We start from the raw sequence: 16,852 nt of genomic DNA on the forward strand, positions 1-16,852 counted from the left end.
CTGATTTTTTTTCTCTGTACTGAATAGGTTAGCAAGGATTACTCTAAGAAATTTGTCAATTCCAATACCAGATAATGCTTCCTGGGAGCAGAAAGCTTGCTGCTGCAGCTGAAATAGTCTAGCAAAATGTTCACCTTTTGTTACTGTTTATTTTATCAACTCAGCTTCTTCCTCTTTCATCTTTTTTCCCCTTAAATAAAGATAATTTTTATGGTGGGACGAGGATACCTATCTCCAGACCTCAGCAAAGTACGGAGCAACTGTCCAAAAGCTATGAAGAGACTAATGGCAGAATGCTTAAAAAAGAAAAGAGATGAGAGACCCCTTTTTCCACAGGTGAGAAATGTTCCTCTTTAGCTTTCAACAGACTTTACAATTCAAAGTTGTGAACTCACTGGCCAGTGAAAAATTTTTTTTGATTAGTGCTATAGCAGGATTTCATAAGAGCACTGGTTCGGTACCTGGTTAGTTCTGTTTAATTAGAAATGCTCATTTTAATTTCAAAATGCAGGTATTAAAATGACCTGTGTATTTGGAAAAGTATTTACATGTTGGAGAAAGTTTCAGCTGGGAGATAATGGAAGTAATAGTCACAGTTAGACACACAAATTAGTACTTGGTATATGTGCTCAGAAATGTGTACACTGCCCTCGTTGCTCTCCCCCAAGTTTCATGAGGGGAAACCGATAGTTTTGCCACAAAACTTGATTTTTATCATGCCTGCTGAGGAAGGTTTGGGTTGAAAAAGCTTGAGGAGGAGGAGGGCAGTAATCTGATTTTTTCTGTTTTAAATGTAACCAAATCGTTTTCGAAAGATAAGGAGCTCCCCCTGCTGACTTTGCGGTGAATGTTATTAAGCAAAATGCTGCCGGGGCTGGGTTTGTTTGCAGCAGTGGCAGGTACGGGTACTAGGGCACAGACAAGGAGCCCAGTAAAAAGCAAGGGTTTTCACTGTGCTTAGAGGGAATCGGTGTATCTTTATAAACGGGGAAATTCCCCAACTGTCCTTTTTAACTTCCTTAGAATATAAACATCAAGAGTGCAGTGCAAAAAGCTGTATTTGAAAAATTCTTTTTTTAGTATGTGTTTAAATATTTTTCTGTAGTGAATTGATATTGTGCCTTTGGTTTTAAGAGAGAGTTACATCTTTGGAACACCAGGTTTGATCACTTATTTTCTATGTTTTAGATTCTTGCCTCCATTGAGCTTCTGGCCCGGTCATTGCCAAAAATTCACCGCAGTGCATCTGAGCCCTCATTGAACCGAGCTGGCTTCCAGACAGAGGATTTTAGTCTATATGCTTGTGCTTCTCCAAAAACACCCATCCAAGCAGGGGGATACGGTGGGTTTCCAGTGCACTGAAACAAAATGTGAAAGCATGTGCCTGTGTGTCCGTGTGCTGGTGTGTCCTGTGAATGCAAGGTGCTTTTTCTCAGTTCCTACCAGCTCCAATTCTAAGGTTTACTGAGGGAACAAAGACTCACTTCCGAACACTGGGCATTGAATGTTCCCAGCACAGAGTCTGTGTTGGTAACGAGTGCCCTGGGAACAGCTGGCACAAGAAGAACTGTAATGTCACATAAGAGACATGGGAAAAGTCACTTCAAAAAAAGCAAAAATCTTCTTAAGGTCATCAGGTGTCATTTTTGCCTAGTTTATTGATTGGAATTAGTTACTCAGGAGTGTATTTGATTTTAATCTACTCGAGCTGTGGTGGTGTGTTGTTTTGGGTTTTGGTTTTTTTTTTTACTTCAGTTGAGGTCATTATATTTGAGCAATAAGCTTTAGATTCTTCATTTCATAGTGCTACTCATGTGGGAAACACTTGGAAAAATAAACTTAGCTTCAAAGCTGAACACAGCCAAAACTTTATTGTGGTCAGCAGAAGTAAGCAGATACAACACAGAATCCAAAGAAAGCCCTGAATTACATGTGACTCTTATCTTGAAAGTTGAAGTTTAAATTAGTGCTGTTCAGGGAACATCTCTTCCCGCAGAAGAGTGGTGAATGGGTTGGGGTTTTCTTATGTTACATTTTTCCCTAAGTGTTCTGACCTGCTATAGTTTAGACCATCTCCAAATGTTCTGTTACAATGCAACACAGAAGAGATTCTGAATCCACTTTTGCCAAGCTGCAAGGCTATTACTGGTAATGGTGCCTGTATCCTTCAATTAGCACGGATTTCAAAATTTAAAAAAACATTTTAAATCTCAAGCATGACCAAATGCTTTAAGAAAAAAATGCTGCTAACACCTGTAATAGGAAAAGATGATTTGAAAAAACAGTTTTGTTCATGGAAATCAGTGTTATACCACGAATTTTGTTAAGATGAAAGGTGTTAATTATTTTAATATTGTTAAGAATACACTGAACATGCTTCTCTTCGGTGACAAATTGATTTTCTCACTTCCATGTAAAAGCTGCTAGTTTGACTAGGCAGAAGTGAATCAGTTAGACTAGATATCTAATTGAGAAAGTTAGATACCTTACCAAAATCCTGCCAGCTCACTTTGGAGACTGTATTTTTCTCTGAAGCATTGCTCAGAAACAAGTGCGTCAGAGTAGTGGTTCAGGTTATATCAGCCTTTAATGTCAGATACAAAAAAAAAGATGTACTGACAGTGTTCTTGCATGTTTTGAGGTGAGATATGTGGTTTTACTTGGATTAAGCTGCTGAACTGTTAATTTTCACAGATTACTCTGCATTAGAAACAATCTATTGCTGCTCTTGTTAGGACTTCAAGGGCCAGGATTGCTCATAGTGGCTTCTGATTTACATACTCGTGGAGAAGTTTGCATGTTGCTAGCAATACGTTTTTGAAATAGATCAGGAATTCCAAAATGTTTTGGTTTTCTGCTGTCTGGCAGCTGAGCCTTTTAAAATGGGAAGCAGAGTTAGCTTGAAGAGGTATAGGCAATTTTTACATTTTCTGGATGGATTATAATGGTCTTTTTGGCTTCTGCAGTTTGAATAGTTTGGGAACTAACTTTTCTCATTTTCTTAGTCAAGAAAATTTAGCTGTTGAAATCTCTCTCTATGGAAATAGTTCTGGAGGACAGAAGTTGTTATTGTTACAGAAAATCTGTTTCCCATGTTCCTGGTAGCTTCACTTCATTTTGGCAGGCTTACCTTAAAATGAAAACAGGGCTTAAGTGTTGTTTTCCTCTCTCATTCTTTATGTATCTATTCTGGCAGTGATGAGGAGTGCTTCCAAAGCTGTGGGGCATGGTACTCAGTACAGAGCAACAGGATGCTACTGGGTCTCCTGCAGAATCTAGAAATGGGGCATCCCACGCAGAAAAGTCTTAACCACACAGGGAGTTGCAGAGAGTGCAGAACCATCACCATTGCCCTGCCCATGCTTATTCTTTTTCAGGTCTGCCAGATCAGTTCAAACCAGTTATTCCTCGGAGTAGTGCTATCCTTCTTGTTGTGAAGATTGTTCATCTGTGCTTTAGGAGCTACAGTTATAGGGGGGGAAAGTGCTTCCATCCTTAGGCACGTTTGGCCCCATTTCTGCTGTATGGTCAGTGCATTCTTCCTGTGTCACCTGTTCTTACACACTGAGCATTTTGGGGTCCGTGGCCATCATGTGATCTTAGCTTCTCCCTAAACATTTTATGGAGCCTAAAAGGAGGCTGTGTTTTGTGGATCATTAACTTTATCTGACAGAGAGGCATTTAGAGGCCTCATTTCTGTAAGTTGTAATTGCTGCTTCAGTGAGATTTGGGAGTATCTGTGGGGTGAAGATGCCTAACTACACCTGTGGATTTGGGTCAGAGTTCTTAAAAGTGCTACTCAGCTGTATTGTTTAGAAACAGATACCTTTTGGTTCAGAAAACAGGCCTGTAGGATCCTAGGTTTTTCTAGAGGAGTAATTTATACTAGGTGAGATTCCTTTTTATTTTACTTCCCTATATATCAGTAGAGAAACAAAATCTGTCTTGGTATCTTCAACAGGTTTCAAAATTTTACTTACCCAGTGGATAGTATCCATACTAAAGATGAGCACAAGGTCCAACAGAAAACTACCTCTTTTTTTTTTTTTTTTTTTTTTTTCTGTGTCTGTGAATGTGATGCAGGCATGGTGTTGGAATTTGGTGTTTCCCTTCGGGAAGTCAGTCAGTCTCTACTTCAGTAGATAAGGCTGGCACAGGCCTGGAAGGGAACCATTCTTCTCCTTATGATTCTTCTGAGAAACATGGCATCTACCCCAGGATAAGGAGTACAGTTATGATGTGTGTATACCTTAGTAACCTCATGAATTTAGGTAACTTACAAATTTGTGAGAGTACAGGATGGTAGCTGCATTTTAAATCCTTCCAGGAATCGGGGGCAACAGGTTCACTCAGAACATGCCCTTGTTAATATATAGTTGGAGGCAACGTGAAAGATCTTGATCATCTTTTTAGTACTGATTTTTTGAAAGTGTGCATTTAAAATAGTTTCCACTTGCTCTGCATGAGATGAGCATGAAAAGACTGTAGTAGCTGACTTGAAAGGCATTTATAAGAAGTGTGTATTTTCAGATGCTATCCATTCTTTGGAAAGGAACTGCTTTGCTACCAGTCAAAGCAAGTATGTAGTTCTGCTTGATAAAAAAGCACCTCAGATATCTGGCTCACAATGAATATAAATATCTGGGGTTTTTTCACGTAGCAAGTTGCTAAGCATGTGGTTTCATAGCTTGATGTGGATAGGTATAGCCATGTACATACCTCACCTAGGGAAAGCTGTCACTGGCAAGTGCATTTTATACATGTTCAACCTACATAATCCCCTTATTAGATGACCATGTTACCTATTTTGGTCTCCTGTTGATTTGAGATCAGATTGACACTGCAATTTTGAAAGGGAGATTTAGCATTAGCTTGTCAAAGAAAATGTATTTGCTAAGGTTTCATTTAAATGGCAGGAAAGTCTGAAAATTACCTTTTTAAAGCTACCATTCTATCTCAAATAATTCTTTACTTCTGGTGCTGTTTTTCCATTGCCCTTTCCCAATTAAAGGTTCATCTTTTTTTTTTTTTTTCTGAAATCCCTATATGACTATTAAAATCTGAATTATTACCAGAAATGGGCAGAAGGACAAGATGAGTAATGAGGGAGCAATCTCTTGTTTATAAATTGATCTTTAATCAGCAGTTTAGAAAGGCAGACTGAAAAATAAATTAAATAGAGCATGTTTTGAAAGTGCAGCTAAGCATGAATGTCACACTTAAAAATTGGCCTCACAGGCAATACTTGATGACTTTTTTGTCCTTCTCTTAAAAGAAAACATGTACAAAACTTGAGGTGTTTCTAGAAGATACTGTGAAGAGAATTGGAAGGTCAGTGAAATGTAGCAGAAGGAAGCAAGGAAAAATGATCCTATATTTAGAGTATTTAGAGCAGGAGTTTCATCTGTTGGTGGAACTAGTAAAATAGGCAATTAGATCCATCATGAAGCTTTTATTCTACTGTTGTTATAACTTAAGCCTGCCATCACAGTCTATAAAGACACACAGAGGTTGAGGTCTATCACAACTCCCTGTGCCACCCTTACTTTGGACTTCAGGTGTACTCCCTTCTCATTTCCTACAAGACACAGTCCTTTCCCTGCTTTCTTGAAGTTCCCTTAGAACTGGGTCAGTTGTTCCTCCCAGGCCTTTTAGATGCCTTCCCCCTCCTAGTGCAGACTGCTGACTGCTCTTCTTGGTTCTCCTCTTTGTAGAGGCAAGGCATTCCACAGAATTAATGCTATAAGCCTAGAATTTTGTTTGCAGGGATGTTTCTCTTTTGTTCCCAATATTCAGAATAAGAATCTTGAGAAAAAACAAAGCCAACAATACAGTCACTCTTGAAAAGATGGAAGGACACCAGATAGGGAGCAGCTGTTTGAATGTAATGGCTTTCAATACACTTGTGTTGAACAGAACAAAGGCTCTCTTATGTCTGCTTATCATTCCTTCAGTATGGAGAAAGCTCAGAGAAGTGCTGTCAAGAAAGTGGCATAAACTAACCCAAAATGCATATGAAGCCCAACATGGGAAAGTTATATGTATGTTTCTTTTCTTTTTCCTGAGTCCTTTTGATTATGCTTAGTTAGACATCCCTCACTAAAAATCCTATAGAATACAATTTCTTTGTGGGTGGCAGGGAAATTTCTTTTATTAAAGTATAGTATTAAGAGGATTAATACCTTAGACTCAGCTTCTCTTCAGTCTCTGTCAGACTCCTTAAAGACTTTGGGCAGCAGTTTTACTCTGTGCCATAGTTGCATCCCCTCAGAAGTGGGGCTACAAGTCTGTCTCACGGCATGGTGCCACTAAATAAATTATGTAGGATTTCAGGACATCATCACATGTGAAAGCACTGCGTATGATTATTCAGTAATTCTGAAGGAAGCATGGAGTTGCTTTGTTATGTTCCATGTTAGTGAGGCCGAATTTCTGGTCTGGGATTGAGTAGACAATTTTTACATTTCTCTCAGTAGGTTGCTATGTTGGTCTCTAAACCAAATCCTAGCACTCTGTAACACTGGTTTTCTATTCAGGCGCTTTACTTTATACAGTCTTTAAAGCGTAATGGATGTGTCATGTAGTTCTTTGTTATTAAAGTAGTTTTACAACGGACCAGAAACTAGTTTGCAGTTGGATGCATTTATTGAAACTGTTGCTTCTCAGGAGGACATATGTGCAATAAGGAATCTAACGTAAAATTAAGCTGACACGTTTAATTTTCTAAATGCATGATGACTTAGACTTTGCTTGAACTTTCACTTTCTTGGGAAGAATGGGTATGGCTTGCTTTCAAGAAATCCTTTGTTGGTTAAATATGCTGGGTCTGTATTCAATGTTCTCTCACTGTGTATTCTCTTGTGCTTTAATTTTAACAGTTTGCATTTTTTAACATCTTTTATATTCAACCTGATGTTCAACTAGTCTAGTAACTGAAATCACCTTTTTAAACCAAGCTCTTGTCCTCCCTCTACAGGAGAATTTGCAGCGTTCAAGTAGCCACAGCACCATGGCAGCACCCACTCTGTTATTTAAGTCTTGTGTTCCTACAGTTTCTTAACATCAAAACTCCATTCTGCTCCGCAAAACCTAAAGTAATTTAGAAAAGATATCCATAAGCTTAAAAGTGGAGCAGAATGGAACTGCCAGTCCAACACAATGGGAAAAAGTACCTTTTTGGGAACCAGAGTCCTCTGCTGCCAGTGTTTCTCCTTCAACACAAACCACCACGTGCATTCGGAGACCCGCAGTGGCTGCCTGTGCCGTTGGCCTCATTCCCAGGAGAGAGGAGAGGGCGCTCGTGGTGTGCCTGTGGTGCTCGGGCGTGAGGGGATGGAGCTGCTGCTGCTGCTGCAACTTAGGAGACTTGCTTTGGATGGTCTGCCAGTCGGCTTTCTCCCTCTAACAGTGTAACCATCAGAGGCTGAACGTCTGATGAGTGCTAATTTCAGAGAATCATTTTCCATTCTGATCCTTTTTTTCCTGGTGTACTTACTGATTTATGGACAACGCAGTATCCCCTTTTCACTGTATTACAGTGTCAAACACCTCAATCTGTGTATATTACTGGGTTTTATTCCTTTAAAATTAAGTGTGGGGCAGTGGGAGCTGGAGATGTTATTCTGAAGGCAGAGAGGTTCATCTGAAGGAAAAGGGGATGCTGCCACACCTCTTCTTCAGATTTACTTTACCACTTCTTAAAAAGAACAAACAACAACCACCATCCTTAACTTTTTTCCTTTTCCAGTATTTTCTTGGTGTGTGCATATACATCTTATTGAAGGATTAGGTCAATCCTTCTTTTGTTGGTCCAGCAACAAACTGAAGTTTAAAAAAATGTAGCGAGATTGTCCTCTCTTTTATTTTTTTTTTGTATCATATGATACAATGTATTTATCAAAGATGCTACTGCAGCATGTAAAGTCTGTAGAAATCCTCATACAGACTGTGAATGGTGTATGTACCTACTTTAAAAGTTTTATTTTAAAAGAGGGTGCAGGTTAATGCCAGGTACCTTACTAATATGTAATGTTTTCATAAATGAGGAAAAAAGTTCTCAGGTTGAATTGAATACAAATACAAACCCCCCTAGAATTAGACATTCCAAAAATTATGTTTTGGTACTTTCAAGAGCTTTTTTAAAGGATTTTTATCCTGTTAACTAAACGTCCTCTGATAAGTGTGTGTGTAAATGTGGAGCATCTTGTCCTAATGGCAAGTTGTTAGACCAAAACAAAACGGTACTTGCTGGATCCACGCTGACTACTCCTCCTCTCATTGCTTTCCTCCCTCTCATCTCTTCCCTTCTGTTTGTCTTTCCCTTCTGTACACTTTGCAAACGAGGGTGAAGGTGGCGGTATCTCCATTAGAGAGTTTGTTTTCCTGTCCTCCAGTTCTGGTTTTCAAATGGTAGGTAGCTTTTTGACAAGTTACCCAGTCAGGGAAAACAATAAGTCATAAAGTTCTGCACATCATTTACCTCTAGTAGAATATCTCGTGATGTGATCTGTTTGCAGAGTTCTCTGGTATGTGGTATTACCTGTAAATTATTTGTACAGAGGCAAGGCAGACCACATTGGAAAGAAACTCAAGCTCAGACAGAAGTTTCCAGAATTTGATTTGTATCAGCCCTGTACCACTCCAGGTGAGGCAGGAGAACTGACCCCCCTCTAGCAGGGAGGTTCTCGCTGGGAGGAGGTGGGGAGTGTTTAACAAAATCATCACAAATAAATGAAGGAGTTAAATGTGTGTGAATGTGGTGTCCATGCTAAACATGGATTTACCAAGTGAGGATGCTGTCCTTCCCTGCCTAGGGAAAGTTGGACTGTTCCTGTCTGCAGAAGGTTGCTCCCAGATGAAGGGAGAAAAGCACATTGAAAGTAGAAGGTGCTTTTAATACCCTGGAATTTTGCGGTGTTGCTGGTAGTCTGTTACGTTTTCAGTAAATATTTACTGGGGCTATAGGGACCGGACTAATCTGAAGTGGGAATTAAAACTGAAATACTGTGTATTCATATTAATTCCACAAACATTAGCAAGATAGCAATAGTGAATGACTTAATAGTCACTACAAGAATGAAGTGATTCATGTTGGTACATGAATAGAATTGATTTTGTGTACAGGACTCATTTTAAAAACAAAGGGAAAAAAAAAGCACAAATTCTTTTCTTGTCTGCTGTGGGTCTTCAGATGCTGTAAGGTTTTTTCCTTATTGAGATTGGCAGGAATTTAAAACGTAGCAATAGCCACTTTCCAGTGTGGAGAAGCTGATGCACGAGCAGTGCTGTGCAGATGGTGCAGTCAGAGTGCTCCCTGGTGATCATCTGAGGCCAGTGCCTGAGAGGTGGAGGGAGCCTGGAGCCACTGGTGTCAGCAGGCAGGTGAGAGCATTTACCAGATACAGGCTCCCGGAGGAGGAAGCAGTCACTGCTTCTCCTTTCACCCCGTGCTTGGCTCCAGCCCTTCTGTGGGCTGTGGCCGCAGTTGTACGTGTCGGGGATACTGGAGTAAATGTTCTCTCGAAAGAACAGAGCAAGTACGGACAGGTGGTTCAACACTCCTTTGTTTCACAGAGCTTCTTGAAAGCCCTTGTTTCCTTCCACAAAGTCATGCTGGCAGAAGATTTGCTGTTAGGAACTTCATTCTATCTTTGCTTAAAATGATCTTACTTTGGTGAAGATTCATTACCATTAGTCTACAATATGCTTCTTGAGCCCATAGGAAAAGCACAAGGAAAATTGCTATCCTTGTCCATGCAAAGCACTTTATAAGTAACACATGATCTCTGGGGGTTTTTTTATTGGGGTTGGTTTGTTTGGAGTTTTGTTTTTCTGTTTTGTTTCTGGTTTTGTTTTATTTCTTTTCCCTGAGGAATGTGCAAGTTGTTTGGCTGCTGTTTAGAGAAGTCCTTTCAGGATGCATTTCTACTGGTTTTCTCTGTTTGTTTGTTTGTTTGTTTGTTTCCCTCCAGATAGCTGTAGTAATGTGTGTTTGTCTGTAAGAGTTCCCAGGTAATGCTCATGCAAAACTTTGGAAGAAATGTGGTTTGTAAATAATTGGGATTATTTTTGGTTTTATCTTTTCCTTCAGGAGTTTTTTCTGGATGTCTTGCATGCCATCAGAACCAGTCTTAAAGATGCCCTGTAGATGTTTAGTGAATGGGGAAACAAAAATAGATGAGAAATGAGTACTCTCTGTAGCAGTGGGATGAAGGAAGTAAACTGAAATGACCAATACGTTCATGCCTGTTACCCCAAATTCCTTAAGCTTCTTTGAGGTGTCCCAACCACAAGCACATGCCATAACATGGAAATGTGAGTGCATATTTTGTGTGCACATGTTGGGACAAACTTCTAGAGAGTCATACTGCTTATTTTAGCTCCACAGTATCTTGTATTTCATAATCATTTGCAAAAGTACCAGTATCCAGTCCCAGCTATTCATGTCTTTATCAGCCAGGCACAGACCTTCCCCTCTGCCTCTCCTTTTCCATTCAGTTGACAGAGGCCTGTTACCTGTTACACCTTCCTGATCAATATGTGTTTGCTTCCTCTGGCATATTTGCCAGAACTGCAACATTGTGAAGGAGCTCAAACCAAATGGGAGGAATATACAGGCCAGGTTACTCTGAAAGTAATTTCTGTGTCAATTAAGTCCTACATGGCCCCAGATACAATTAGCCCAGTCATTTCTTTTTTTTGCTAAACTCATGCAAGTCATTAAATGAATCCTCTTCTGGTTTTTATGCTTACCCAAAATAATCTTTTCTTGTACTTGAATGCTCTAGCAGCTGATGATGATGCAGAATGTTTGAGAACAAACACTGCCATTTTACAATGGCATCTTAGCATCGCTTGGATTAGTATGTGCTCATTAGAGGCAGAATTTGGCCTTTGTGACATAAAATTAGTGAAATTTTGATTGTTGATAAATACCATGTCTTTCCATAAATGCCCAAACTGGGGGAAAAGTACCCTGAAGATCACACATAAATAGCTTTTCTTCTGTGCTTGCCTGGTGATATAAATGCATCCAGCATTTTACAGAAGGCTGAGGGAAGCCAGATCCCCAGATGCCTCGCAAACAAGTACCAATTGAAGCTTCGATATCTGGAGGGGCTAAATTTAGGGAAGAAGCATGTGGACATTTCAGACTTTTGCAGCCTCTAGATTTCATTCCCTTCTTGACTGTGAGTGCAGCGTGTGTAGCACAAACTCTTCATAGTACTGTAGACAGCATGTCCTCTGTTGATAAAATGTATCACCAGTAGCACAGTGGGACAGGCAAAGCTTCTAGGTACAGTCAAGTTAAAAAGCAGCTGCATGAGTGGACTCCTACGGCATCACTCTGAAGGTGCTGAGTTGTTCTGGTTTTCTGTGATGCATTTTACATAGAAGTTTATGAAACAAACTTTGTTTACTGCAGGCTTGTTACTGTGCATTTGCACTTGGTGTTTGTTTTGGCATGCATCTGAAATACCTTTCTTCACTGCTTCATTACTTCATACCAACTTCATACCCACCATATGAAGTTTAACAAGGGCAAGTCCCGGATTCTGCACCTGGGATGGGTAACCCTGGTTGTGTGTATAGACTGGGGAATGAGAGGCTGGAGAGCACAAAGGGACCTGGGGGTCCTGGTCAGTGGCAAGTTGAACATGAGTCAGCAGTGCCCTGGCAGCCAGGAGGGCCAACCCTGTCCTGGGGGGCATCAGGCCCAGCATCACCAGCCGGGCAAGGGAGGGGATTGTCCCCTCTGCTCTGCACTGGGGCGGCCTCACCTCCAGTGCTGGGGGCAGTTTTGGGTGCCACAGTATAAGATATAGAGCTGTTAGAGAGTGTCCAGAGAAGGCCTTGAGGATGCTGAAGGGTGTGGAGGGGAAGCTGTATGAGGAGCGACTGAGGTCACTTGGTCTGTTCAGGCTGGAGAAGATGAGACTGAGGGGAGACCTCATTGTAGTTAACACCTTCCTCATGAGGGGAAGAGTAGGAGCAGATTCTGATCCCTTTTCTGTGGTGATCAATGACAGGACCCAAGGGAATGGCCTGAAGTTGCATCAGAGGATGTTTAGGTTGAATATCAGGAAAAGATTCTTCATCCAGGGCGTGGTTGTACACTGGAACAGGCTTCCCAGGCCAGTGGTCACAGCACCAATTGGGCCTGACAGAGTTCAAGAAGCATTTGGACAATGCTCTCAGGCACATGGGATGATTCTTGGGGTATCCTGTGCAGGGCCAGGAGCTGGACTTTGATGACCCTTGTGGGTCCCTTCCAACTTACCATACTCTATGATGCTATGATTCTTACCTAATAAATTATCAGAAGAGCAGAGCAAGGTTGTTAAAATGAAAAAGGTTGCATTTAAGTTTCAAGGATGCTAACACAGAAGCTACTAAGTCAGCACGGTGACAGCAGTAACTACAAGCCTGTGGAAGGAGGAAGCTTTAAAAGCTGCAGAATACAGACTACACCGAGAATGAACGCAGATGAAAACTAACATGTCTCTTTGGTTTAGAAAAGAGAGTTACTGAGACCCTCTGTTCAATGGTTTACATAGGGATCCCCCAAACCAGATTTTGTAGTTTGCCAAATGCTCATGTGCCTTTGCAACCTTAAAAAGTACAATGGAATGTAAACCAGGTGCTTTGTAACTAGAGCAGTGTCTTTGGTTTACTGCAGTAGTATCTGCTGCAGTAGTTTTGTATATAGCTATCCCTGTAGGTAGGTAGTTTGGAGTTGGTCAACTCCTGTAAAGGAGCAAGGAGGGCAGAGAGCATTCCCCAAAATACCTATTAGCATTTCAAAGCTAAGAATTGAAGGGTACCAAATTTAGTTACAGCAAACCTTGCTGCTTGAAATCTGCTCTGTCAACAGTTAATGAGGTTCATTTAACTTAAAAACAAGCCCTCCTTCCTCTCCAAGGACACAGAGATCTTGTTAAAGAAAGCTCCAAAGAGGCCCAAAGTCACACTCTCATAGCATCTTGGAGTGAGATGGTAGATGAAGAATGAGAGCTAGATGAGGAGAAACTGATGACTAGTACTCATGTAATCAAAGTTCACATCTATCAGGCCAAACAATTAGTTCCTTGTCCCAGAAAATGCAGTAAGTTCTGTTTCTGGAATGTCAACAGGTTTCCTCAGTTCTTCCTTGGGCCTCTTGCAGCTGCTGTTCAGTGATCACATCCTGTTATTGCACATTAACTGTGGGAGATGGTAGGTGTCTTGTCAGCTGAGGGACAACCAGTAGGTGTGAATTTGAGTTGTTCAAATTTCAGACTGGTTACGTAGACTTCTGGCAGTACCTATGTATCAGTGTCATATTTAACCTACTTGTCCATGAAGGACAAAATAATCGGTTTGGATATTTGTGCTTTTTCAGATCTTTTCCTCTTCTTCCTTGGGGCAAGACTTTTGGCATAATTGTAAATTATGAAGTTATGTCTAAATGCACAGTTCATATGAAATATCAGACCCATTTTAATTTGGGTTTGTTCCTTTTAGAAAATAAAGCTTAAAGATGTTTTACTTAAGTTCCAGTAACTATCTGGAATCCTTCTACCTACTCCAAATTCTGCACTAAAAGTACATGTGATGGTTATTTTGTCTCTTTTTTGTTGTTGTTGGGGTTTTTTTGTTTAGGAACTTCTAAACTACCTAATACTTGCTTCATAGCATCCAGCAGCAGTGTGTTCAGCTCACCCAGCCTCCTCAACAGCCAACAGTGGCCTGTCCAGTCATTTTGTCTAGTTTGTCATGTTTGCAGCAAGCAGCTGTACTTTAGAATAAGCCTTGTGTGACATTTACTTTTGAGCAAGTAAACCACAAAAATAACTGTTTTCTTTTTTTGTTGTTTATTTGGGTTTGGAAGATGGTCAGGTTTTGTTTTGATAAATGTCATTCTGTGTTGCATTTGTGCATTCACCCTTGTTGAAGAGAAAATCCATCTGTGTGTCTGGGAGTTCAGTGGAACATTAGAAGAAATGGAGCCCATCATCTGGGCACGGATGTTGTGTCTAGGGGGAAAAACGGACCAAACTTGGGTGTTGGGTTATTTTGGGATGGTGGGGGGTTGTGAGAGCATAATTTAAATTAACTCTGTCTAAACTAAAGTGTAAGTGCAATAAATGTGCTTTTTTATTCAAAGCTGTGAACCTTTAGGAAAAAAAAACAAAAACACACAAAAAAAAAATCAACCAAAAAAAAAAGCACATCATTCTTTCATGAGCCTTGTGTCCTACCTGCCTCCCCTTCCTCCCCCTGTCCACACTTCTCAACTGACAGAAACCTGACAGTGGCCAACTTGCATGTGTTGGCAACCCAAATTAACATTGCTGTTCTAATCTCATTTGTTGGGACTGGGGAAAGTCCTGCCCCTACTTCTTTTCCACTCTTGAAATCCTCTTGGGATCCAGTACTGCCCTGTGCCTCTAGAACAGGGTCTACCACTACCTGGGATGCACGAGCTAGCCCATCTGCTCTGTGGTCATCCTGACTCCAAGTGCAGTGCTCCTCCTGGCCCTCCATTCTCCAGGTGTAACCCTCCTCCCCACCTCACTCCAGGTGCAGTGATGGGTCTCCCCGGGCTGGGCAGTGACATCCTTCTGGAGCAATTGCAAAAGGAATCAGCCATCAGCTGCCTAATTGGATCCCTTTTTCCCTGCCCCAACACACATCCAGGCTGGCCACTGTTGCCTTCTGTGACTCTGCCTTGTTCTGCAGGAGCAGGTGTAGGTGTGTGTAACCTGTTGTGCATTACTTGCACTGTCTCTTTTCTTACTTGAGCACAGGCTGCTTTTCCTAGATTAGGAAAGGGGCACAGGTCTCCTGGGCTTCCCAGGAGAGCGCCATGCATTGAGCAGTGACCGAAGGGGTAGCACTCAGTGGTTGGACCCCAGGGGGGAGTAAGAGACGACTGGCTTGTTTAAAGTTTATAGATACCCAGATCTATATCCTTTAAACTTTATTATTTTTATATATAGTCAAGACAATGGCATTACCTCATAATACAGAGGCTTGTTTATGAGAGGCAAAGTACGTAATAAGGAGAGGAAAGGGAAATTTATATACAGATTTGATTTCTTTTGTTTGTTTGTTCCTTAGTGCAATGAAATGTATGTCCCACCACTTTAAACTCTGTGCTAACACATTCCTTTCAGCTGTATTCTTTTTTTTTTTTTTTTTGACCACCAGAGGTTTGCAAGGGGCTTATGACTGCAAAGTAGAAGGTCCAGTCTGGTTACTTAAAAAAAAAAACAACAACCCATTGTGTTAGTAGATTTCCATAGCTGCTTTTTAAAATCTACAATGGAGTAATTGTTTTGAAACCTGTATTTATTTTTTAATTCATAACAAAATGTTTATTTTTGGTTTCCTGTTACGTGGGTCATGGCAACTCCCCTTTGTTCCTTTTCAAGCTTCCCCTGTAATTGCCAATACAACTTATTTTTCTTGTTTGTTCCTTCTCCCTTTACTTTTGTTGTCCCTTCATTTGTACTTTGGAGTTTTTCTCATGTAAATTTGTACAATGGGAAATATTGTCCAGTTTGGTTAGAGAGCATGGAGACTTAAAACATATTAAAATTTGATAGCTGAATTCAGATTGAAGAAAACTATTTCAGTGTAAAGTTATTTAAAGAACTCTGTATTATATGAAAGGCAAAAAGTTCTATGTACTTGATGTGAATATGAGAATACTGCTATAATAAAGATTGACTGCATGGAAAAGTCTGAAGGAGATTGTTTATTGTGTCACGTATGACTCCGCCTCTCCATGAAGTTGGAGAGGTGCAACTAAGGTGGCTAAGGGGAGTCAGAAAGTTACTTGAGGATGTAACCCTGAAAAGAGAAGGAAAATAATACAATCAAGGGTCTCCTGCAGTGTAACCCCTCTCCCTTCAGCTTCCTTGAGCTGGATCACTGCCTCCTTTACTGCTGTGCTGAGCCCTAAGGCATTTTTACATTTACTTTTCTGAACTTTTAAGTACCCAAGAGGAATTCTCCTTCACCCTGGGAAAAGCCTGGCACCAGCTGGTCTGGGTTCTCTTCTGGGTAAATTCTCCTGCTTCTATGCAATTTCCCCTCACCTCTTCATTGGTTATTTGGCAGAACCTTTATTGATGACTGTTACCTCCTATGCTTTTATGGACCTTATTTCTTGGGGCCAACACATTCTCTATCAAGCAGGCATTACAGAAGCTCATGTGTACTCAAGTACCACAACTTTAGAGCTGTCATGGTCATTTTCCAAAAATTCTACTTAAAAAACCAAAAAAACCCAGTTCAGCTTAGACTTTGTTTACAGTTTTATTGACAGAAGGACCCAGGAGCCAAAGATTTGGTTCCAGGGGTCTCAGTTAGTTCCAGGAACCTGAAAGTAACAGAAGAGAAACCTGAGAACCTTTTCGCTCATCCTATTCCCACGAAGTTGAGCCTAAGGACCTCCTCAACGCTGCCTTCAGCAGTAGGTGAAGCTGTTGGTTTAGAGCTGTAATGTCTAACACAACAGCTTAAAAAAGACTCGGTAATTAAAGAAATGGAAACAAAACCCTCAAACGTTTAAGGGGACATCTGGACAGATCTCTCCAGACAAGGTTAGATAACGCTGGGTCTACAGAACAGCATAAAGAAAATAATTTAGAACTGGTACCAGGTAAGCTACAACTCATAACAAACTCAGTTGTTACACTGCAGGCAAATATATTGCCAAAACCAGGGCTACGTGGTCTCAGGCACCCGAGACAAGTGTGTGAAAGCAACGAGCAGCGCGGACGCTGCCTCCGGTACTGCTGAGGGTGGGCAGCGCACCCCGGGCAGCGCACAAACGCCTGCTGCGAGCAGGGCCCCTGCAGCG

The 16,852-nt window shown here is 41.0% G+C and overlaps 1 protein-coding gene across 1 annotated transcript in view; it reads left to right on the forward strand.

Annotated features, from left to right (window-relative positions):
* Window positions 1-11,534, forward strand: part of BRAF (B-Raf proto-oncogene, serine/threonine kinase) — a 64,051-nt gene extending 52,517 nt beyond the window's left edge. Inside the window, exons 16-18 of the mRNA XM_017745779.1 lie at window positions 202-336; window positions 1,189-1,342; window positions 6,977-11,534. Of these exons, the coding sequence (XP_017601268.1) occupies window positions 202-336; window positions 1,189-1,342; window positions 6,977-6,999 (312 nt within the window). The 3' untranslated portion in view covers window positions 7,000-11,534. The remainder of the gene's footprint in view (window positions 1-201; window positions 337-1,188; window positions 1,343-6,976) is intronic.
* The last annotated feature ends 5,318 nt before the right edge of the window (window positions 11,535-16,852 follow it).

This window comes from Corvus brachyrhynchos, unplaced genomic scaffold (assembly GCF_000691975.1).
Source record: "Corvus brachyrhynchos isolate BGI_N302 unplaced genomic scaffold, ASM69197v1 scaffold209, whole genome shotgun sequence".
Lineage (NCBI taxonomy): Eukaryota > Metazoa > Chordata > Aves > Passeriformes > Corvidae > Corvus > Corvus brachyrhynchos.